At 47.2% G+C, this 25221-nt stretch overlaps 1 protein-coding gene across 25 annotated transcripts in view; it reads left to right on the forward strand.

Moving 5' to 3' along the window:
- Window positions 1-984: 984 nt before the first annotated feature.
- Window positions 985-25221, forward strand: part of PPP1R12B (protein phosphatase 1 regulatory subunit 12B) — a 135392-nt gene continuing 111155 nt past the window's right edge. For 24 of the 25 annotated variants that reach the window (XR_011682798.1, XR_011682801.1, XR_011682800.1 and 21 more), the window contains exon 1: window positions 985-1480. Coding sequence is in view for 2 of the 25 variants with exons in the window: in XM_071449873.1 (XP_071305974.1) it covers window positions 1193-1480 (288 nt within the window). In the remaining 23 variants the exon portion in view is untranslated. The remainder of the gene's footprint in view (window positions 1481-25221) is intronic. The other variant, XM_071449875.1, reaches the window with a different exon arrangement.

The raw sequence follows: 25221 nt of genomic DNA on the forward strand, positions 1-25221 counted from the left end.
CACGCATGTTTGTGCCTCGCTATTTCCCCCTGGAATTCTTTAAATACATCTTTAAATGCCCAGAGAATAAAAAATTCTTGTAATATTTCTTCTCTAATATCTGTAACCTTGCGCAAATCCTGTATTCGTATGACGGAAGAGTTGCACAAAGTTCTGAGAAGGCTTTTTGCCTTCTTAGCTTTTCAAGGAGGATGAATTTGGTTTCACGAAGGTTTCAGAATTCCATACTTCTTTTTTTTATTATTGTTCTTTGTGCCAGGGTTAGAGAGTTTTCACAGACCTACTGATGATTATTGCTTAGTTCTTGCTTGCAAATCTACAGGTTCCGGCACTTTAAAAAATCAGCCACTTGTGTGACTGATTTTAGACCGGCAGCTCTGGGAGCTCCGCACCGCTCTGTCCGTCCCGATGGCAGCGGGACATTTATCCCGAGGCTCCAGGGACGAGAACGGAGCTGGGGAAGGGGCTGGAGCACCAGGAGCTGCTGAGGGAGCTGGGAAATGGGCTCAGCCTGGAGAAAAGGAGGCTCGGGGGGACCTTCTGGCTCTGCACAACTCCTGACAGGAGGGGGCAGCCTGGAGGAGTCGGGCTCTGCACCCTGGGAACAGGGACAGGACAGGAGGAAACGGCATCAAGTTGTGCCAGGGGAAAGTTTCAGTTGGATATTAGTAAGAATTTCTTCCCGGAAAGGGCGGTCAGGCGTTGGAAGGGGCTAGCCGGGGTAGTGGTGGAGTCTCCATCCCTGAAGGCACGAGGTCTAAGGGAGACTGGACGTGGCACTCAGTGCTCTGGGCTGGGTGACCAGGTGGCGATCGGGCACAGCCTGGCCCCGATGCTCCCGCAGCTCCTCCCCACCCTCAGCGGGGCCGGCGTTCCGTGATTCCGGGGAGGGCGGGATCCGAGGAAGCCACAGCAATGGCGCCCGACCACGCCCGCGCGGGGGGTCACCGGGAGTTGTAGTCCCGGTCGCGCCCAGGTGCGGCGCCGCGCGGGGGCCGCCGGGAGCCGCGGCCGCCCCGGGGCAGGTGCGGCGCCGCTCCCGCCCGAACTACATGTCCCGGGGTGCCGCGGGGCGCGCGCGGCGCGGGCGCGGCGGCGGCGGGGGCGTAGCGAAGATGGCGGCGGGGGCGCTGCGCCCCGCTCCGGGCTGAGCGCGGCGCGGCCCCGCGCGGCCCTCAGAGCGGCGGCGGCGATGTCCGAGCCGGAGCACCTGGGCGGGAAGCGGGCCGAGTCGGCGCGGCTGCGGCGGGCCGAGCAGCTGCGGCGCTGGAAGGGCTCCCTGACCGAGCAGGAGCCGGTGGCGGCGGGGGGCGGCCGTAGCCGGCACCGCGGCGCGGGGGGGTCCCGCGTCCGCTTCGAGGAGGGCGCCGTGTTCCTGGCCGCCTGCTCCAGCGGCGACACCGAGGAGGTGAAGAGGCTGCTGGGCCGCGGCGCCCGCATCAACACCACCAATGTGGACGGGCTGACAGCCCTGCACCAGGTACCGGGGCCGGGGAGGCGGCCCGGCTGTGTGTGCGCTCGGTCAGCACCGGGCCGGGGGCGCAGCGGTACCTGCAGCCCCGGCCGGGGGTGTCGGTAAACAAAGGGCTCGGTACGCCTTGGTCCGAGCGCCGTGCGGCGCGTTCAGCCTGTGTCAGAGAACAGACCGAGGTGCTTCCAGTCGGGCAGTGGGATGTACCAACTTTTCACAGGGTTATTAAGTAGCTTAATTAGCGAAATAAAGCGGGGGCTGGCAGGGCTGCGGGCCTGACCAGGCAGCCAATTTATTAATTTTTTGGAAACTTAGGATGTCATGGGGGTCTCCTGAAATGCTGGGAAAATTTTCTGGTAGGAGTGTGCGAATTTTGCAAGATCAGGGGTGTCTGGCCAATTCCTGTGTTGTGTTTTACCAGAGTTTCTTTGAAACTCCCCAAACTGTTCCTTGGCAGGGAGCAGAGAGTGGCCGCATGGCCGATAAGCGACATAGATTCTATTAATACTCATCCAAATGTGAAGATGATACAAAGTGGTTGCAGGAATTGGCTTCAGAGCGGTAAAGCCTTGACTGTCAAGAAACATGTGCTGTGTTCCATCCGTAGCTTTGGCTGCTCTTGTATAAATGAGCAGGAATGCAAGGGAACATGCAAAATTGCCTCCACAGAATATTGGGAAACCTGTTGCTATCCAAGACTGATTGAGGATTTAGCAAGGTGTGTGAAATCAGTGTCCCAGATTGGTGCATCTGGTCAGCGAAAGGAATCTGATTTGGATCCAGGCCAGCTTCATGAAGAAAATTTTCTTAGCTCAAGATAGTGTAGATTAAGCATGTAGTGTAACAACAGGAGTGGGGAAAAAAGCACAGTCCAGGAATAACATCTGGAACTAATGTGTTTGTAAAGAATAATGTGTTAACAGCACAAATAGCAGGATAGTTCTTGAGTTAATCAGGATTTCTTTTTTGCTGGGCTGATGTTATGGAAGCATTTTGGACTTGTACAAGGTGGTTCAGGGGCTTGCTGTCTCCCGGCTGTCAGGGAGCAAGGGGCAGGGAGATGTATTCATTTTGGTTTAGGCTTCCAAAAATAAGTAGTGAAGTAAAGAGCATGGAAGCTTACAGACTGTCAGGTTGAATAAGACTTCAGCTGGCAAAGCAGTGACCTTTGTAATGGATGGGCCTTTTTCTTGGTTATTTGTGGAGTTTGGTGTAGCAATAGCAAATAAATTGCGTTGGTAGCCTCCAGTACAGCACATGTACATTTATTATCAGGTAAATAAGTAGTCCTGTGGACACTGGGAAGAACCAGTCACTGAAAAGCAGATTGTTCACAGCATTTTGACAGCCAAGAAGGCTGAATTTAAGGTGGATACATGGTAGAGTTGGGATGACTTCATGAGGAGTTTCCAGCCAGGATGGATTGTGATCCCCTCCGAAGGGCCTGGCTCTCCTGCTGCTGTGGGTACTGTGAGGTGTCTGGTGAAGTGCTGGATCTGATGGCAGGCAGTGAGCTCAGCAAGGTCACACTCCTGGAGACTGTGGCAGGCCATGTATTGACAGGCAGGCTGCAAATTGAATTCTGTATACGTAAAGGATACAGAATTGTATCATATGTGCCTTAGGAGCACAGTATCAGGTGACACTGACCAGTAACACCTAGGGCTTGATACTTGGAAGAGCTTGGATGAGTGAGTGGTGGAGCAGATGCTGGCAGTACCAGCCAGCTGCTTACGTGAAGTGTTTCTTCACAAACTTGACAGAAAGGGAGGCTCACCTTACTGTGATTGGAATAAAAACTTTGTTCCAGCGTCCCATGCATGTAATAACAGTTTTGCTGAGGAGTGACAAGATGTTCTTGAACACCCAAATGGAACAAACACTGTTTTGTTAAAGGTTTTGCTGTGCATGTGTATCCTCAGTCTGTAAATCTCTATCAGATGAAAATGGTTTTTAGCATGGTCGGGGAGGTTGTTGTGAGTTCCTTTCTCTGAACCTCTCCAACACAGGTTTGTTTTCATGTTGCTTGGAGAATAGTGCTGCCTATGGTAAAGCATCAGCCAAGGCCAGTTAGGCTGGGGGTCCCCAGAGCACTGGTTGACAGCTGAAATGATGTAGTGCATGTAAGGATATTTAAATAACTTCTCTTAGTATTAGAAACACAATGTTACATTACAGGGCAGATAGTAGTCACAGTCTGCCCTTGTTTAATACCTGTGCAACCAAATGGTCACTCAATGCAGAAGGAAATCCTACACATTGAAAGGAGCTGTCTTTGTTGACAGAAAGATCAGGTAAAATATTTTTCTTTGGTTAAAGAATTTAGTACATGAGACCTGCTCTGGATGAGCATCAGGTCTTTTTAGGAAATGGAAGGGTTAACCAAGTCAATTGACTTAATTTGTCAGACTTGGCAGCTGCTCCCACAAAACCTAAGACCAATCTTACAAATCAGGTTAGTTTGTTTGAAGTGCAGGGTGGCCCCAAATATTGTATGTGTTCACAAAGGTAAAATTACACTTGCTCTGGTATCTGGGCCACTGTGGCTAAGACCCATTGTGTACTTGCTGTGTGAGAAGCTGGCTTGGCTATTTATAGCCACAAAGCTGTATTTTGAAAATAACCTTTTTTAATTACAAGTGATGTTTCTGAGCCTGCAGCCTGTGTCACTGCCCTCTTTGGAAGCATCAGGTGCCACACAGACCTGCACCACAGACCGTGTCTGGAACCTGCAGGGTGGCTTCAGCTGTAGTTTGTCTACCTCAGTGCCTGCAGAATGTTGCTGGAGGAGCATCAGTCCTGTATTTTCAATAATTAACTTAATTATATTCACTGAATTATTTTTGACAATGGTTTTGTGTCTAATGCAAAATGGAAAGGGAGATATTAGTTAAATGTGAGTGAACATTTAGAAATCATCAAGAAAACTGCTACCAGTTGGTGAAATGAGCTATTAGTGGCAGTTGAACTTCTCTGGTGTTTGCAGGTGGTGGGAAATGGGCATGAACTGCTCCTCTGTCTCCTGGGTGACAGATAAAACCAAAGAGTAAACTCATATGAAAATTGAGTCTTAAGGGAAAAACATTCTGCTGCTTCTAGTTGGTGAAGCATCTCCCAGTGTAATAATAGCAATGCTTGTTTGTCTTCAAGGACTGGTTCACAAAGGTTGACAGCAAAGATTGTTTATCCTCTGTCTGCCCTTTGATGATTTACTCTCTGTTTCCCTTTGGCCTGTTCCAAGGAGAAGTGAGTTGCTCATGAAATAACTTCTGTGTCATTTACAGTACTCTGCAGTACCTTGGTGCTTGCTGTTGACTTTGTTTCAGGTGCTGGGTGCCTGTGATAATTCAGGAGCTGCTTCCTGAATAGTCAGGTACTTTGTGCAGTAACTCTGGGTTAGGTGGAGGCTGTTTGTTGTTCTCAGTTTGTTATTCCTCCTTCTGAGCCAGAGCTGTAAAACTGCAGGCATGTCTGGTTGCTCCTCAGAGCTTTATAAGGTGGCATCTGTGTCAAAAGGTTTGGACAATTTGCAGTTGCTGCTCAGCAAGTTTGCAATTTCCTCATACAGGTTGTGTGCAGCTGTAACAAAGCAGGAAGCAGCAGAATTTTTGGACAGTCCAGAAACCAGACAGAAATGTTAGAGAGCACTCTGCCCATCACAGCAGTCTGGAGATGTTGGAAGAGTCACTGAGGTGCTAACACTGAGACAAAATCTGGGGACTGGGGGGGGAAGGAGGAAAGGATTCCCCCACTACCTCCATGTTCAGGACTAAACCATGTCCCTAGGTGCCACAGCTGTACACTTTCTGAACACTTTCAGGGATGGTGACTCCATCATGTTGCTGGGCAACCTTTGCCAGGGCCTGACCACCCTTTTGGCAAGGACTTTTCCATAAGATTCAACCTAAACCTCCCCTGGTACAGCTTGAGGCTCTTCTCTTTCATCCTGTCCCTGTTCCCTGGGTGCAGGTCCCACCCCCCAGCTGCCCCCTCCTGTCAGGAGCTGTGCAGAGCCAGAAGGGCCCCCTTGATCCTCCTTTTCTCCAGGCTGAGCCCCTTTCCCAGTTCCCTCAGCCACTCCTGGTGCTCCAGCCCCTTCCCCAGCTTCCTTCCCTTCTCTGGACACAATTTCTTAATCACCAAAAAGTAGCAGCCAGTCTGTGCCTTGAAAGGTGAGGAGATAACACAACTTCCAGTGGCATGATAACTCTGGAATGAATGTTCAGGTGCCCCCATCACAGCTGTGTTTTACGGTAGTTCAGCTTCTGATCTTTAAGTTGGTGATGATAGCATCATAAATCAGGCTGCATTTTTTAAGATTGGGTGGCTGCATTGCCTAAAAATATATTCATTCCTGGAATAGAAGGTTATCTAGGGAGAGTCATACCTTTCCCACTGTGCTGTGCAGAGTTCCTTTCTGAAGGTGTTCTTCTGCCAGGAAAAATAAAAGTTGCAATCTTCTTGTGCTGCATGTAACACTGCTTGTCAAAGTGAAATATGGCACTGTCAAAAATAGGGTTTATCACTAGGGTGAGTGGAATGGGGTTTTTGGGTTTCAGTTATAAATGGGAATTTAGTAGCATGTACCATCCCACAGGGCTCAGAATAAAGTGAGATAGCTTCGAAAATGTCTACAATACACAAGGAATTTATGAGACAAAATAGTTAAAATCTGAAGTGCTGTTTTATCAGCCTCATTCTTTTATTTTCTTCCTTTTGGCTTACTCAGTCTCTGTTTTGCCTTGATATTTTCATCAAGGGTTCAATTGTCTTTCCCTTGCATCTCTATTTCCAAGCAATCTCCTGAGTGGGCAGAATTAACTGTAGACTACACAAGCTAACCTTGAGCTGCAGTTAGAGCCTGGGAGAGCTGCTGCTCCTGGCAGCAGGGCAGGAAACCTTCCCCTGGTTTGGTTTGGGGCACTTTCAGCTGCTTGGTTTGGCTTCTGGAAACTGAAGACAACCACATCATTTACTCAGTACTGGGTGCCTGGGAGGAAACTGCATTTTAGTAAGTAAATGGGTATTTGGGAGGGGAAATGTGCATCTTCATTGCTTCCTTCCTCGGCCTTTGTTTATCCTACCCAGGGATTCCATGTGTCAGGCTCCACTACTCCCCATAAACACTGAACAAGGGAGCTGGTGGGATTTGCAGCAACAACTTTCATGGCAGCAGCTGGAAGTGCTGACCCTGGTCCTTTAGTGCTGCCTGTGGAAAAGTTCTCATCTCCACCAGAGCTGCTGGGCACTCTGGAGTTCTGGCCTCACATGGAAAGTTCATTTGGAAAGCAAAGATATTTTAGGGAAAGCTTGTTGTGCCTAATGTGTGCTGAAAGCTTTCTGACTCGTGCAAATGAAATTCTTGAGCCTGCATCAGAGATGGAGACAAGTTTTCCATGCTGCATACTTGTCTGAATCAACATGGCTTGATAAGATTGAAAGCCAGCTCAGCAGAAATGCAGGAATTAGCAATGAATGCAGTGCCTGGACAGTCCCTGCTCCAGCAGCACAGGGTACTGCAGCTCCTGCTGCCATGGCTGGAAATGTTCAGTGTTTGTGCTCAAACATTCAGCACATTTATGTGCAGAACTCTCAGCTGTAACCTAGATGAAGCTCCCATCATCCTGGCATTATTTTTTGCAATTTATAATGTCTTTTGCTTATTTTAACGGAGAGTGTTTAGGCTGGGATCTGTTTCTATTTCAAACAGTTTTAGAGATTTAGAATTCAGACTTGGTACTGTGGGGCTTGTGAGACATCACAAGTGCTGTGCTTTGTAATATACTGAGATAATAACTGACTAATATTAAAATATAGGACTTCTGAATTGGTATGCTGGCTCCCAGTTGAGGATTATTATATACCATAAGTATAAAAGGCCTGTCAGACTGTGCATATTAGAGCAATCAGTTTTAAGAAGGCTGGGAGAGAGGAATGTTTTGCAAGTGGCTGTATAAATTGATATTTATTCTTTCTAACTTTTGAATACAAATGAGGGCAGGTGGAGCATTAAATATTCTGAAACATGCTTTTTTAAAAAATTGTGTTTGTGCAGAGGGCTGGGGTAAAGAATGAAGGAGAAACCCAGAGCCTTTCAGGGGAATGGCAGCCCCTGCTATGCAGTGCCAGGATCCCCAGCTGAGTGAACCTTTTGACCTAGTGATGATGGTATGGCCCCAGCACGGTGAGGGTGACCAGTATAAATCCTGGGATCTGAGTCTGCAGTTTATTTTCAGCTGTCCTTCTGAAGGGAGGTGCCACAGCTGTCCCTGCAATCTCCTTTCTTGGGCTGCAGCAAACTGATCTCCACAGGGAGGAAAGGTGCAGCTTGCCTGAGGAGCTGGGCCATGGGCCTTGGCAGGAAAACTTCACTCCCTAAAAATTTGAGACCAGGTTGGACAGGACTTTGAGCAGCCTGGCCTAGTGGAAGATGTTCCTGTCTATGGCAGGGTGTTCAGTGAGATGCACTTTAAGGTCACTTCCAACCCACACCAGTTTGTGATTCTGTGAAGGAACGATTTAGTGGGGATTTAGGTGCCTGTTTTCATGGGGCTCACTTCAGCATGAATGGACTTAAGAACAAGCTCATGGTGATTATAGTCTGTGCAGGCCTGTGCAGAGATGCTCCAAGCTGCTGTGAACCTCAAATGGAAGCAGTGGAAGCCAGAGCATGGCTGTGAGATGAAGCTCCAACCTGCACGGCTTCAGGGACCCAAATTTTATTTCCTCCTTCCACTCCTGAGATGTTTCCCCTCTCACTGTAGTGAAACATGACCTTTCTTAAATACCTAAGTCTTCAAATGTTTTTCAGAAGAAATTTGCTTTTCTGCATTTCCAGGCTAATGAGCACAATACCACACATTGCCAACAGCCAGATCCTGGGAGTCAGGCTTCGCTTTTCACATCAAGCTGACAATCAAGGACATCACAATTCCTGATTGAGACACCTATGCAATTTTTCATGTCAGTTTTCATTCATAATAATTATAACATGCAGTGCTTACAGGTGATCAGTATTTTAGAAAATACATCTGTGTGTTCTCTTGTTAGATATTTTCCTTGTTAAACAAATTTTGGAAAAATCCGTCTCCTTCCAGCTTTAAACTCCAAGTTTAAATATAGTCTTTGCTGCTCTGAAAACAACCAAAATAACTGAAAATTCACTCTTTAAGAGTAAATGGTATGATTTATTTGTCTTTAATGCTGATTAGTTTGGGATTTTTGTAGCTTGTTTCCTGTGGCTGGACAAAATAGAACACTCTTAACTTCTAGGAGTTTCACTGGAAATGTTTCTATAATACAATAAGCTGACCTTGCAGAGGGACACAAGCAGCTTCAGCGTTGCTTTTCCAGCATTCAGCCTTGCTCATAAATCTTTGTGAGATGTACAGAATGCAGAGTGACCACCTGCCATTAGCTTTTTATGTGTCACTGCCTTTTCAGGGTAAAACTAAACCTGGTCCCTGTCTGATCCCCTGAGCCAGAGCATTGATTTGCCACAGTGATTGCTCACCATCCATTTCTGGAATCTCTCTGAAGCCACCTCCTATTTATAATTTGTCATTCCCTGCTGTACCAGTTAATGCAATTTTGTATCAAAGACTGACGGGTTTTACATCTGAAAGGTGGGATAGCAGCAAGTCCTGGTCCAGGCTTGTCTAAACACAAGTGCTGGCTTAGTGAGGGGACTCTAGCAGTGGTTTAGGGAAGTGAGGTGACTGTGTGTGGGCTCTGCCCATACCTAGCTTATGTCTGTTTAGTTTGGACCTGTAAATAGAGTAGCATCACCCAGAGGAATGTAAACCAGCATGAAGCTGGTAGGGCCTGCACAGGGAGCTGCTCCCAGTTCACCACATGGGCTTTGTGCTTCAATTGAAGCATCCAGAAGTGCTGCTGATTTCATTCTGAAGTCAAAGTATGAAACATCTTCATCTTCCAGGATTTCAATTCATATGGATTGTCATCCTTACCCAAGCTATTAATTATGAATTATCTTGAGTGACAATTATAAAAAGCAGGAACTTTAATTTAAAAGTGACTTTTTACACAGGCAGATAGCAATAAGACAAGGGGGAACAGTTTTAAGCTAAAAGGGAAGAGGTTTAGATTGGATATTGGGAAAAAAGTGTTCTCTGTGAAGGTGGGGGGGCCTTGGCACAGGTTGCCCAAAGAAGCTGTGGTTGCCCCACTCCTGGCAGTGTCCATGGCCAGGCTGGACAGGGCTTGGAGCCACCTGGTCTAATGGAAAGTGTCCCTGCCCATGGCAGGGAATGGAACTGGATGAACTTTAAGTTCCTTTCAAACCCAAACCAGCCTGGATTCTGTGATCTCTGACAATTTGGTACTTTATGTGAGACATGTAAATAGGAATTTCCCCCATAGAAGATTGGTGGGACAGGGGAGCTCTAACCCAGCTGGCTGTGAGTGCTGTGGCTTGTTTTAATTGTTTTGGTATACCCAAATATATATGTGTATATATATATTTATATCATTGCTCTGAGACTCTGCCTGTTCCAACAGAAATAATCAGTATATTTACCTTAAATACTGTTGTGGTACTGGAGGATGAAATGTTCTAAATTTTTATTTAACAAGCCATTTTTCTACCCCATTTGCTCTGTGGTTTCTGTAAGTGAGATGACACACTCAGCATAGACAGCTTTGGCGTTTTTGTGGATAGCACCTAAATCTGAGCAACTGGTTACATTAACAGAGCAAACACATGTCCAGGAAGAGGTGCACATCCTGAGCCTGGGTAGGAGTCTGACTGCACCTGTGACACACTTCACACTTGCCAACTGTGGGATTGAATTTTTTTTCAAGTCCTGTGAACATGCCAGTGGTAGTTTCTGCAGTAGTGAACCCTAGGCCCTTACTTGAGCCTTTTAATGAATATCACAAGTGATGTTGGTATGACTGACATGTTGTTTTAATGTAATAATTTGTATTACCAAAAAATATTCACTGGCCAAGATGCTTTCAAAGCAACTTGATGGCAGTGAAATGCTACATTCTAGCCTATTACCAGATCATCTTCCATTTTTTATGTGAGATGTGGGTTTTAAAAGTCTGCAGCGAATACTTCAAGCAGAATTATGATTTCTGGGCTGAAATAGCTCTCTAGAACAGAGGTAGAAAGAGCTGCTGACTTGCTGGGTTAAACCTTCAAAGCTGGTTCCATCACTTGATGCTGGCTTTCAGTTCTTCCCTGGCTTCATGCTCCTTCCCTGTGTTCTCAGGAAGCTGACTGATCTGCTCCATGCTTCAGCCAGCTTGACTCAGTGTGGGCTGATGTTCTCATCACACCCTTTTAGGGGATTCTGTCTACCCTGCAAGGCTTCGAAAGGGAGAAGTTGTGTTCAAAGAGACTCTTTCAAAGGCTTTTGAGAGGCAGAGAGTCACTGTTGAGTTGCAGAGTCTTCCAGACAGTGGTATGGATTATCTGTAGGAGCAGTTTATTGTGTCTGTCTGGCCTCTGTCCCCTTGTTCTCCCTGAGAGCTTGGCAGGTTGTTTGCTGCAGAGCTGCTTTACAGCCAGCTGCCCCAGGGTGTGCTGGTGCAAGAGCTGATTCTGTCCTGGGGCAGGACACTGTGTGCCTCTGTTCATAAACCCTCCATCAGCCCCTTTCTCCAGTCTGTGTAGATCCCTCTGAGAAGGATCTCCTGCCCCAGCCATGCCAGCAGTTTGATACCTGCAGACTTGGGGAGAGCACTCTCTGTCCCATAATTGGTGTTAATTGAGTTTGTTAATGAAGACATGGATTTGTATTGATCCCATATCAGCCCTGAGGGATGCTGCTGGTAATCAGCTGCTGGCTGGACTTTGTACAGCTTTTGAGCCTGATATTTTCACCAGTGTCAGTCATCTGCTTCTGCAGTCCAGCTCCTGCCTGTTGAGGACACTGGCAGAGATGGTGTCAAAGGTGTACCACACTTGCTCTCCTGTCTTCCACACAGGCAGCTTGGAGGGCAATCAAGTTAGGCAAGGTTTGCCACTGGTAAATCCATGCTGGCTGTTCCACCTCCTGCTGGAAATGGCTGTCAGGAAGATTTATTACACAGCCTCTCCAGGGGCTACAGTGAGACTGAGATGTCTGATGTTCCCTGGATCCTTCTAACATGGTGTGGTGGTGTTTGCATGTCATCAGCCTCCCTTTGTCACCATGACATTTGAAAGTTGGCAGTGATTTTCAGTGACATCAACCAGCTCCCTCTTAAGCCATGTCTGCATCCCACCTGGTCTCAAAAGTGGTCATGGTCATTGCTTCCCCCTCCCTCCCTGGCTCTGGGCTCTGGTGCTGCACAGTGGGGCTAACAGGACAAGTCTGTGCTTCCTGGGACCTGTACTTTGTCTGTTCCCTGGAGCACGTGTCCATCTTGTTGGGCCAGGGCTGTCATCAGGAGCGCTGCTGGAGTTGTGGGCCTGCAGGAAGCTGCAGCCATACTTGCCTCTGACTCTTTGCAGTGACTGTAAGACATTCCTAGAAACATAGAACTAGGGAATGGCTTGGGTTGGAGCAGCCCTTAAAGATTGTCTTGTTCCAGCCTTGGCAGGGACATTTTCCACTGAACCAGGTTGTTCAAAGCCCTGTCCAACCTGGCCTTGGACACTTGCGGGGTTGGGATACTCCTGTGAGCACAAACGAACCATTTGTAGGGCATTTTCCTGATTTTCCCCTCCACCAGCCCTGCCCTGCCTCTCCCTACCCCGCCTCTACAAAATGTAAGTTGCATGGTGAAGTCCCTGCCTGGAGGGAAACAGGAGATGTTCTTTCCACTTGACTCGTCTCCTGTTCTCCAGCACTCAGTCCTGCAGGAACAGCCAGTGAGCAGTAGCTGTTGTGTCATACCTGTGGTGCCTTCCCTACTTTTTGGTGCAGACTTGCACAGCACTTCACCATTAAGTTCCAAATGGCTTGTGTGTCAGCAGCACTTCAGTTCTAAGGCACATTGTGACCTCTGTTCTTCAGGAGCAGATATGCAATCAGCAGTGCTGCTACGTCCTGTCTCCCAGGAGAGATGATGACTGTAGATTTCTGCTTTCTGCTACCACTTTGGTAAATGTTTCTTCCCCAACCTGCAGCACAGACATCATAGGCTCCTAAGGTTGGATGTATTCTCTTATAGAACTTGGCTGTCTTAATTTTATTAATGGGCTTAGCAATTCCTTCCAGTTGCTGAGGAATGCTTCTCGCTGCTGCAGTGTGCTGACACTGTAGGAAATGCTATAAAGCTGAACAGACATTTTTGGTTCCTGAGCCCACTTTAGTGGAGCCCTTTCTACTTCCAGCCCAGCTACCAATTTAATCAGTACTGCACTTCAGATATTAAGTGTTGCTCAGTGCTCTCTGAATACGGGAAGGGAGTGCAGGAGGCACCAGGTAGGGGCTGGGCTCTGAGGAGGATGCACAGCCTGTGAGTGATAGCTGCTCAAGACTGAACAGCCATAAGTCAGCAGGCTCAGCTTGGTCCTTGCAAAAAGGAATGTCCCAGTCCCACTTGCTTAACCTCAGCACTCCATGAGCCTGTCACAAGTCAGTCCCAGGTGCCCTGCTGACCCATGTGCCACCCTGGGGAGCTGGGTTTGAGTAGCTTTGAGTGCTAAAGCTTTGTGCAGGCAAAGCCTTGCTTCTGCCAGCAGGTGAGGAAGCTGGGCTGGTGAGTGGGAGTCAGTGGCACCTGTGGTTTGGAGACCAGCAAGCAGGGCAGTGAGGGGAGAGCAGGGCTTGGCAGCTGCAGTCCCTCTCTTGGAGCAAGTGGAATAGCCTCTGGCTAGGAGGGGAAGGAACCAGTGAGGATAACAGCCCTGTTTGACAGCTTGTGGCTCTGTGTTCCTTTGCATAGTCCTGGGTGGGACTGTTTGTTTGCTGTTCCTGGGCAGTTCCACCATGTGTTGGCTGCTCTGCATCCCCAGGTGCTACTCCAGGGCTGCCCAGATGCTTTCTGGACCAAAGTGCTGCTCTGGGGCTTCAAACTTCCCTGGAGCTGTTGAGCTTGTGCCAGGCCCGTTTTCACTTGCCTACCTACTGCCATTTGTTTCCCAGACCCTCTAGTAACCTAACCTGATTAATTCAGTGAAAAGCTGAAAGGCAGTAGAGTTCCTGCCAGGTCCTCAGGAGTCCACTTTTCATCCAGGTGCCCTAGGAGCCAAGAAGGCCAGTGGTGTCCTGGGGTGCATTGGGATGAGCATTCCCAGCAGGTCAGGGAGGGATCCTGCCCCTCTGCCCAGCCCTGGTGAGGCACATCTGGAGTGCTGTGTCCAGGTCTGGACTCCTCAAGACAGGACCTCCCTCCTCAGGAGGGACCTGGAGCTCCTGGAGTGGGGCCAGCAGAGGCTGCACAGATGAGAAAGGGCCTGGAGCATCTCCCTGCCAAGGAAAGGCTGAGGGAGCTGGGGCTGTTCAGCCTCAAGAGGAGATAACTGAGATAGGATCTCATTCTTGTCTGTCAGTGTCTGCAGGGAGGGCTCAGAGCAGGGCCCAGGCTCTGCTCCCTGGGACCCAGCACTGGCACAAGAGGAATGGACAGGGACTGATGCCCAGGAAGTTCCCCCTGGACATGAGGCAGAACTTTGTCCCTGGGCAGTGATGGAGCCATGAACAAGCTGCCCAGAGAGGTGTGGAGTCCATCTCACTGGGATATCTCAGACCCATCTAGACAATCCTGGGCCATGTGCTCTGGGATGACTCTGCCTGAGCAGGAGGTGGGACCACATGAGCCACAGGGGTCCCTTCCATCCTGACACATCCTGTGATTCTGTGATGCCCAGTGCCATCTGAGCTGCACCCCAAATACTGCTGTAGACAGAGGTCCTCAGGTATTGCTGTGTCAGCCCTCTGTGCAAAGGCTCTGGGCATGAACTTCCCAAATTTCAGGTTAGATCACCCCCCCCTGCTGGGGTTTGCACCCATTCCCCATTCCCATACACATGATCTGGAGGGTGGGGTGTACAGGGAGAGCTGGGTTTTGAGGATGAGCATATTTGCTGCAGACACCTGGTAGTTCTGCAAACATCTTCACACTGGACCCATGAAATGGAACTTCCAATGAAGAAAATAGAAAAGTGATGATCTAGAAGAATTTAAATCCTAATTATTTCAAAGTGGAAAGAATGATATATTGTTCTTGTGACATATCTTTTATATGTTGTGGCTTGTGTGCATTCTCCTCTCTATCATAAATCACTGTAATAGGTACATGCTCTATTCAAGGAGCACACAGTGTCTATTTTTGAGGGGATTTTTTTGAGTATATTGGGAGAATCTGAGTCTTGGATACAGCTCAACAAAATAGTTTCAAATGACAAATCTGTCCCACTTTTGGCATTGTGTGCTGAATAGTTTTGTAGTGTTTTCTCAGTGATACCAGGGCTGTGTGCTGTCAGTCTTTCCTGTACAAACATCTCTTAAAATAAAAAATTAAAATTCAGCTTTCTGAGCTTTCCCAAGCTGTAGTATTGACAGAACAGGTTCCAGAACTGCTCAGACAAATGGAAAAGTATCAGGTCTTCAGCATCAGTTGGAACTGGCACATGAAATCACTGAGCTATTATCCATTGTGTATGATGTATCATTTAAAGCAGGGGATGTCAGCAGGAAGTGACAGTTTCAAAAGGGACTCCAAGAACCCGGGAAGTGATGAACCCAAAGCAGGCAACAAGCATGTGGAGAGGAGAAATCTGCTGGAGATGGTATGTTTGGATTTTCAAAACACTTTTGACAATATCCCTCTATGGAAGCTCTAAGAAGCAAAGCTGTTGTGAATAAAGAGATCTTATTAATTACTGTCTGAAAGAGAGAGAAAAAAGGCTGGCAATAAAGAGTCAGTTTGCAGGAGGAAGGAGAGTTATCCTGTGCATCTCCTCTGCAGTCTGTGCTGCTCTGCACACCTTTATGTGAGGCAGGAAAGGGAATAGAGTAAAGTTACCTTTTGCAAAGGTTCCTGCACAGTCGAGGTAGTGAAATGTGAGTTGGCCCTGAAGGGTGTCTGTATTGGCCAATTCACTGATAAAATGGCTGGCAAAATTTGGTCTGTAAATGGGGAGTAATGTTTATGGGGAAACAGTGGCTCCCAATCCAGCTGTCACAGTTGGAAAAGCTTGTATTGTGCTCATGTGTAGATTAGTATGTGCAGTTCTCTTTCTACCATCTCAGAAAAAATAGTTAAGGGAAAGAGATGGGAAATAACATCAAAGGGATCAAAGTCATGGATTGGGTTCTATACCAGGAAAGAGCAAAACTTTGTGATTCCTTCTGACTGACAGAAAGCCACAAGCACAGATAGGATAAAGGTTTCCAAAATTATATGTGAAATGGCATTAGGGATGTTCAGTTTTTACTACAAGGAAGGATTTAAGGACATCAGAGTTTTAAAACAAATACTTTTTCTCATCCAGTGTAAAATTCAGCTGTGGAACTAATTGCTTTAGGACACAGGTCATGCCAAAAGCTTCAGCGTGTTCAGAACCTGCATGATGGGTACAATTCTAACTGTGTAAATTAAGCTCTGGATTGCCAAGCTCTAGGATGGGTGGAAGATACAAAAAGCAATTAAAAAAAAGATTATTTATTGCATGCGAGAGTCAAGAAGAGAAAATAAGATATGGGAAAACTAGTAAGGCCAAAAACCTTCTCAAATGTTAAAGCAAAAGTTTCAAAATTAAAACCTGGTGCTTTTTAGAAGGCTCATAATACTGTCCTGCAGAAATTGTGGCAATTCTGCTTTGTGCTTAGTGGGCAATTTTATTGCATTTTTTGGTAACTTGTTGCAGTGGTGTGAACTTTATGTTTCATAATGCTCTCTAAACTAGAAAGAATATGTATAATGTGTGGGATATCATCTCACTAATCCAGGAGGTTTTGAGCATTTTTCTCTTCCTGGCTCATAGTGGACTAAACTGAACATCTGACTGAGCACAGTGTCCAGGTGTTCATCCAAGGGATGGATTTCCTCTTTCTTCATCATCTGCACTGACTTCTCTTTTCATTCTTGGGGGATTGACAAACAGAATTTGACCTTCACAGTCCTATATGGTTTGTCTTTTAAATGAATATCACTTGAGTCATTCTGAACAAGCATTCCCTCGTGCTGAAAAGGATAAGTGGTAAATGTGGCTGTCTGTCTCTCGATGAGAGATTCAGGGCTGTGCCAGCCTGTGCAGCAGCAGAGCCAGGGTTTGAACTTCAGAGCATATTGCAAGAGTTATTTTTGTTCCCTTATATTAATAGCTGCTGTAGAAGGAGCCCTGTGCTTAAGGCCAAATCCTGTCTTACACTTACTCTGAGTATTGGCTTCTCTACAGTCTACAACTCTGTCCTCAAAATCCATTCTTTTCCATTTAGTTTAGGTGCTGTCAATCTGTGAGAAAATTGTTCAATGTTGCAGAAAGTGAATAAGGAATAAAACATTGATTGTAGTCCTTGGGAGGGGATCCATATGCTGACAGCACACCCAGCTTCCTGCAAATTGTGCTTGGAATTTCAGTTCAAGCCCTGGCCTAAACAAGAACTGCTGCATCTTTTAAATTATAGTTGTGGTGATGAAACAAACCTTCAGAGTCCTGGGTGATACCTATTGTTGACAAAGCTACTAGCTTCTTTTTATAATTTATTTATTTTAAACATAGAGTCATGGAACCATTAAATGTGGAAAAGACCTCCAAGATCATCATGTCCAACCTTTGACCAGCCATGTTGTCAGGCACACCTGAGCACTGAGTGCCTTCTCCAGTTGGTCCTTAAACACCTCCAGAGATGGGGACTCCACCACCTCCTTGGGAAGCCCCTTCCAATGCCTGACCCACCTTTTCTGTGGAGAAATTCTTCCTGATATCCAACCTGAACCTCCCCTGGTAGGGCTTGAGGCTGTTCCTCTTGTCCTGTCCCTTATAGCCTGGGAGAAGCAGCCAACCCCTGTCCTGCTACTGTGTTGTGCTGGCCTGGTCTCAGTCTCTAACCATTCACCTCTTCTCCAGTTTGATTAAACTTGTTTCCTAATGCCTTCACTTCTTGGAGCAGTGCTTGGGTAATTCTCCTTCTGTGGTAGGATGCTGAAAGCTGCACCTCTTCTGCTGCCATGTGTTTGGCCTTGTGCTGTTTGCCCACAAACCAGACTGGGCTGTCTCATGGTGAGCTGTCACCTGCCTCTGGTGACAGACAGGTGAGGGCAGATGGTTGCTGTTGGAGAGTTCCAGACACAGCTGGAAGAGGTCACAGAAACGCTTCTAGTTAAGTCTTCTGTACTGAGACATGACCAGGTTTATCAGAGCTTTTTGGGAAAGACAGTTAATTATCCCCTTCCTAAACATCACAAAGCACTTGTCTGCACCTCCCCAGAAGGTGAGAGCCCCAGTGGTGGCAGGCCCAGCTGGAACCATGGGTGATGTGCTTCCTGCTTCAGCAGCACCCTCTGAGTCATTCAGGCAGCCCTCAATTACCCACTGGGGACAGAGAGGAGGGCACAGAGATGCTGGATTAAAAGCAGTGCTCTCAGTCACTGATGCTGTAACCACACATCAGTGAGTGCTGTGGTGGAGGACAGAGACCCCCAGGAAGCAGCGTGGGAGCTGCCAGGGCTGCAGCACAGCAGTGCTGGGGCTGCTCTGGCCTGCTCAGTGATCCCACAGTGCTGTGTCCTTTATGTGCTTGTTTTGCCTTTAGATTCTCCCACCTAAATGTAGGAATATTCCTATTTTGCTTCATTGTAAGACTGTTCATGAGAGGCTGGGCTCTGCTCTCTGGAGCTCTCCACCTTCTCTGCTTTGGGTTCATCTCACACTAGTAAAAGGTGATCTCTGATTCTCTTTTTGCTGAACAGGAGGAACAGAGCTGGGCCTCGTTAGTCTGTGCTGGTGGGGCCTTTGGAGGACTGTTCCCACAGGCCAGGGAACTGCAGGCTGTGGGTTCCCTACCCAGCCCCATCCCTGCTGTGTGGCTGCAGTGGGTCAGGGTAGCAGCTGTGGGGAGCAAATGTGGAACAAACGTCCTGCTTTCCCCAACTTTTTACAGCTTGTTCTCTTTTTATCTTTCTGAAATCTTCTTCAGCCAGTTTGTTTTATCCAAGGAGTTTATTTCTGTGGTGCCCTAGAAATAGCATAAACCATATTTGTGATGCCACAGAATTCCTTAAGAAATGCTATTGGAAAATAAGGGAAGTTGTTAGGGTTTTTTTGGGAGTGAGTTTTGTTTCTTGTTTGGGTTTTTTTTTTCTTTTTTTTTTAGCCGAGCTTTTTCTCATTCATGTCCTATTCATATCTTGTATCTTTTTCAGTTGTGGAGACCAGAATTTCTTATACAGAAAATCTGTTGCATTATATAGAGGCCTAATGATATTTTATGGTTTGTTTTGTTCCGCTCCAAGTAATTTCTAGAATTTGCTTTGATTTCTGAGCTTGGAGCTGATATTTTCCTACAGCTATGTGTTATAATCCTAAGAGCTTTTCCCTGAACTCAGTAATAAGCTCAGAGCCTTTCATTTTGGTATGTTTTGTTGGGTGTATTTTGTGCCTGTGATTCACTCTGCAGTGATCTGCACTGCATTTCATCTGCTCTTTTATCAGCAGTTGCTCAGTACTGTAAGATTTTTCAAGCTTGTCCTTTGCTTTACCCCTTGAATAGTTTCACCAGCTAACTTCACCTCACTGATCACCTCCTCTTCCAAGTCCTTTTTGCAGCACATTTGGTAGCACAAGACCGTGGGAGAGAGCTTTCTGCAGAGCTCTCCAGGAAGATCTGTCTCATATTCTGGTCTCCTCATCAGGAAAATACATTTAATTGTGCAAGAATCTTCTGTCTTACCTGGGCAACTCAGTGGCTTCAGGAGCCACAGTGAGAATCCTTTAGAAAATCTCATAGAATCTCTGGAGTTGGAAGGGACCCACAAGATTCATCAAGTTCATACCCTGTCTCTGCACAGGACAGCCTAAAAAATCACATAATGTATCTGAGGTGAATGTCACCTCTGGACCTTCCTTGTCTACATACTTATTTACCTTTCAAAAGATTCCAATGGCTTTCTGTCACATGACTTCCCTCTGTAAAAGCTTTGGTGGATATTTTCCAAAAAACAACAATTTCTTATACACCTGCTCTTCTGCATTGTGCCATCCACTAATGTGACCCCAGCAGGTTGGTGGTTCTTGGGTTTGGTGAAATCTTTCCCTTTCTCCATTCCAGGAGTTTCTTCACTTATCAGTGACTTTCTTTCCATCTTCTTAGTCATATAGTGACACACTTGCTGTTTGTCCATTTGTCTGGTGCTGTACCAGAGGAGGGTCAGGCTGGGTATCAGGGAAGGTTCTTCCCCCAGAGGGTGCTGGCACTGCCCAGGCTCCCCAGGGAATGGGCACAGCCCCGAGGCTGCCAGAGCTCCAGGAGTGTTTGGGCAGCGCTGCCAGGGATGCCCAGGGTGGGATTGTTGGGGGGTCTGTGCAGGGCAGGGGCTGGACTGGATGATCCTGGTGGGTCCTTTCCTGCTCAGAAGATTCCATTATTCTGATAGATGTAGCCTTGACGAGGTTTCCAGTCCTGCTGTCCAGCTCCTGTTCCAAGCCTTTGAGTTTCTGGAGCCTCCCCTGGCTGTGCAGCTGCCATGTCTGCAGCAGGGAACTCACCTGCATCCCATGGCCATCACCACCTGTCCAGACTTATGCCTGAAATCCACCTGCTCATGGCCTTGCTTTTGCTTCAAGCTGGGAACTCAGCCTGCAGCCAGGGGTGCATCCATGCTTTTGGGGATCTGCAGTCATGTTGCAGTGAGAGAAGCACAGGATTGCTCTCCCAAGGATCGTTTCACTGCATTCTTCTTTGAGCTCTTCCTTCACAGCTGGCACAGAGATGAGGCTGCATTTTGATCCCTCTGAAAGTCTTCCTGTGTGATGTTCTTTGTGTCTCTACTCTCCAGCAGAAACCATAGAATCATAGAATTGTTTGGGTTGGAAGGAGACCTTGAAGATCCGTCTGGTTCCAATCCCCCTGCCATGGGCAGGGGCACCTTCAACTTGACCCGGTTGTCCAGAACTTCATGCAGCCTGGCCTTGAACACCCCTAGGGTGGGGCATCCACAACTTCCCTGGGCTGCCTGTTCCAGGGCCTCACCTCCCTCACAGTAAATATTTTTTTCTTAAGATTGAACCTAGTTACCCTCTTTTAATTTGAACCCATTCTCCCTTGTCTGTCACTACATGTTCATGTAAATAGCAAGATAGTAAATAGTCTTGCCCCATCTTTCTTTAAATTTCTCTGACACTGGAAGGCAACAATTACGTCACTCTGGAGCCTTCTCTTTTCCAGGCTGAACAATCCCAATTCCCTCAGCCTTTCCTCACAGGAGTGGTGCTCTATCCCTCTGATTAACTTGGTGGCTTTGTCTGGCTGGGGTAATCCACTCAGACAAGAGGTTCCATGCCTCTGGCAGTTGGGCTTTGTTGACAAACCTCGCCCTCTCCTTAATTCTCCTGTTCACCATGCAGGTTGTAGTACTTTGTTCCTGAGGATTTCCTGTGCCACCCACCTGCAGGGCAGACTCATGCTCAGGAGACACAGTGCAATAAACAGAGAATTCACCATCCTCCAGCTGGACTTGCACCAGATTTTGATTTGCTTCAGGGATGAGTAAGGGCTGTAGTTCACCTGTAAGCCCAGGCAGCTGCCTGGCTGGTGCTCCTGGTGGCTCCAGAGGTGGGGAGTTTGCTCTGCTGCCAGCCCTCCCTTTACTGGATGCATTCATTGCTCTCACCATTTCTGGCTGTGACCTTTTTTCAGCCTCTGCCATGTGTGTGACACTGTGGGAGTCCTGTTGGGGCACTCAGGCAGGGTTCACAGCAGGCTGTCAGCCAGTGGGGTATGTGCACAGCACCGAGGCAATGACTGGGTTTATGTTACTCTGAGGAACACATCAAAGTTTGTATCAGGTCTGTATTTCTTAGATCACGGAGACCACAGTTTCTGATTAGATTTGAAATGTGATTCATGCCACTGGGGAAAGTTGACACCTTAGCTGTGTCCATCTTTCAAACTACCAAGGTATCTGATGTCATGCTCTGACAAGGGGCAGTGCATGGCCACATCCTTGGCACACTCAGCCACCCTGTGAGAGTCTCACAGGGCAGTCAAGCAGTTCCTCTCCCTCTGCAGTGACCTTATTCCACAGGTCATTTTCTTTAACAGCTCGGTGCTCTCTGTACCATGTTGGCCACCACCTCTCTTTTCCACAGACATCACCAGAATGGAGTTCCCCGCCCTTTCTTTGGACTGCTGATGGCAGCAGGAATGGAATGTGCTCAGAAACAAGCAGTGAAGGATTTTGTTACTGGTGGCTGTGCTGAGATTTGCTTTAGTTTGTTTCCCACAAGAATAGAAAAACTCAAAGACACTTATCTGTGACCGAGCAGCCCTAGCAGTGTCAATTGATTTCTTTTTCTTCTTTTTTTCCTTTGAATAAAGGCAAGTGCAAATGAGCTCTGCCTGAAAGTGTGGTTGGCATTTGAAAACTCACACAACTTGGATCCTCAAACATATATATTTTTCCAGTATTGGGAGTTCTTGAAAAAATTTTACCTCTGCTCTGGAGCTAGACTGGGGGAGCAGGGGGTGTTCAGCTTGGAGAAGGCAAAGGGATTCTGTAGGGGCCCTTCCAGTGCCTAAAGGGGCTCCAAGAGAGCTGGAGAGGGACTTTGAACAAGGGCATGAAATGTCAGGACACAAGAGAATGGCTTCCCACTGGCAGAAGGTAGGAATAGATGGGATATTGGGAAGGAATTCTTGGCTGTGAGGATGGGCAGGCCCTGGCACAGGGTGCCCAGAGCAGCTGTGGCTGCCCCTGGATCCCTGGAAGTGTTCCAGGCCAGGTTGGATGGGGCTTGGAGCAACCTGGGCTAGTGGAAGGTGTCCCTGCCCATGCCTCTCCTGGAGGCTCTTGGTCTCTCCAGAGCCTTCTCTTCTCCAGGCTGAGCACCCCCAGCTCTCCCAGCCTGGTATCAGAGCAGAGGGGCTTCAGAGCTTTAAGTTCCTTTCAAACCCAGACCAGGGGGATTCTGTGAAGGATGTGCAGACTCTGTCATAGGACCATGAACTCCTATGTTCTCCTTTACCTGCTACACTAAAAATGCCAGCTGTAGTCCAGGCTTAAATTGCTATGTTTAGGTAGGTTTATTTGCCATGTTTTGGGAAAATGCCTAACTTAACTTCTGCTGTAATATCTAATTATATCAAGGTTTCAGCAGCATTTAAAAGAAAGCATTTCCTTAAAGCTGAACTGTGATAAGTGATGTTGCAAATCTCAGTGATGGCACTAGAAATGGAAATGCTGCAAATTTGTGGCAGTGGGCCTTTTAGGAATAGTGTGGAATGACTTTATTTTTAGAAAGATTTCTTTATCCAGCCCCCTCTTTGTCAGCTCCATCATTTGTTATGCTTCAAAGAAACTTCTGTGTCCTCTGATTGATGTGGAGCCTTTTTCTGCTGGGAATAGTGACTGTGGCAGTTGAGCCATGGTGGATGCCAAGCTCTTGTTCAGGTGTGGGCAGGAACAGTGGCAAAACTCAGAAAAACCCCTTGTTTGCTTGACTGAGAAGGCTTTGAGTGCCATGGGAGTGGAAGATGCCTAAGCAAGATGCCACACATCTGTCTGGGGATGATTTTTGCCTCTAGGAGCACATGGACTGATCCTTAGAGAGGTTTTAGCCACTGAATATATAACTGCAAAGTAGCAAATTTAAACTTTCCTGTATGCTGCCAGACTGGAAAGGAAAATGAATAAATAGAATTACTGACTGTATGTTTTTCTGTTTATATACCACCTTCTTTTTTTCTGGCCACAAAGGTAAAATTCAGATCTTGAAACAAAACTTGATGTGGTGGCAAGACAGCAAGACAGGGATGTGCATGGAAACCAAGGGCCTGAGAGTCTGTCTGTGAATAAACTGACAATGAATCCCTCCAAGGAATCTCCTCTTGCTCTTCACCTGTAGTTGTGTTGAGGTGTTTCTGCTCACAGCCACTGGTTTCCAGTCACTTAGTACTAATTCAGCATTTTTGGCATTTGCAGGAGTTCATGAAAGTTCTCGTACATGAACTTTGATGTCTGTACAGTAGAGCTGGTTTCTGTGAAAGCAGTACTGGCCCTGGAGTGACTTGAATGCTTTCTGTGTTGAAAAATCCATTTTTCCCCGAGCTGTAGGCAGCATGAGCTGTCTGTCTTGACATAAGCAAGGTATTATGTGGCAGCTTAAGACTATCTCAGTCCTGCCCTTCCTGCTGCTCCTGTCATGTGCCTTTGACACCAGTGCTTGTCTGGTTCCACTGTGAGCCAGTTTAGCTCCTGGATCTGTTCAGTGGGGTATCAAATGAGTGTCAGTGCCCTTGCTGGGGGAGAGGGTCTGCTGGCAGGGTATCAGGTATATGAGGGCAGCCCTGGCTTCAGCAGAGCCTGCTGCAAAATCCTGCCATGGCAGAGACTAAAGAAAGCCTGGAGTGATCCACAGAGATTTTTCTGTCTGCCTTTGAGGTCTATAGTTAGGCAACACAAATCTCACCTTTAGTTTGCCAAGTTGTAGCTAAAATCATTTGCAGCTGTTTTTCCATGTCTCTGCTGGGGTGGAAGACCTGGAGAGGCTCTTCCTGTAGAGGATTCTCTGCCAGAGCATAGGGACCCTGCCTGGCCTTCCCACCCCACCTTGCTCTTCCAGCAGGTGTGGTGTGAGTGGAGCCACCTTTCCAAGTGGGCCACAAAGTGATTTTACATTTTTTCCTCCCATTATTCATCAGGAGAGCCCCCATTTGGCATTGGCCATACCGTGCTGCTTAGCCACCACCAGTGGCCCTGCAAGGCACTGGGGGTGAGTGTCAGCCCTGGCCTGCAGGGCACCACCTTGGTTTGGCTGAAGCTGATCTAAGGTTGCATCTTGGAAGTTTAGGGTATGTTTTTGTTGTAGAGATGATGGCAGAACCATATCTATATTTGCTTGTGTTGTGAAAATGAAGTCTTAAGGAACTGCATTAAATAGTGCATTGTAGCCCTTGATGGAGCTCCTGTCAGGTCAAAGGATTGTTAGCTGAACATTTCTTTGCTAAGCAAACCTGCAGTACCTAAATTTCCATTTTCCACTCAGGATTGAGATGCTTGTGAGTTTTCCAATTATAAAACATAGTTATTTTGGGCAGGAATGAAAATTTCAGTAATTTAAAGGCAAGGTTTTATATAGACTGTCTTGATCGAGTGCCAGGGAGCGCTGGCTGAGGGGGAGAGAAATTACATACTTAGTGGTCAGAATGACTAAACTGGTGAGACTTGAAAAGCCAGTGCTGTTCCACACCATTAGAAAACTGGCAGTCCCTGCTTTTTAGTGACAGAAAGACTTTATTTTTAGTGTTGGCAGTTGATCACGTACTGGACTCATTTCAAGCTCTTCTCAGATGGTACCAAGCATTAGCCTCTGCTGTTGAAATAATGGGTATTAAAAATCATACTGGAACTATTGGGATGATGATGATGATGAAAAGGAAGGGAGTAAAATGGTGATCTAGAGTGAATTTTGAAGTCAGTCCCACATGGCCTGGTGCTGGTTTAGAGCTGTGTTGTGGGCTGTAAACACAAATGGCAAACCAGTCAGTTGGCTGCAGAGGAGGAGCACTGTGGAAGTGGAAAATCAATGTCTTGGGCCCTGTTTGGATGAGAAGTGAATTCAGTGCAAGTTGCTGGACACATGGGAGCACAAATACTGTGAGGCTGGAGGGGTTCATAGGACCATAAAA

The sequence above is a fragment of the Agelaius tricolor genome, unplaced genomic scaffold, assembly GCF_023055355.1.
Source record: "Agelaius tricolor isolate 1412-34295 unplaced genomic scaffold, bAgeTri1.0.p SCAF_30, whole genome shotgun sequence".
In the NCBI taxonomy this organism is placed as follows: domain Eukaryota; kingdom Metazoa; phylum Chordata; class Aves; order Passeriformes; family Icteridae; genus Agelaius; species Agelaius tricolor.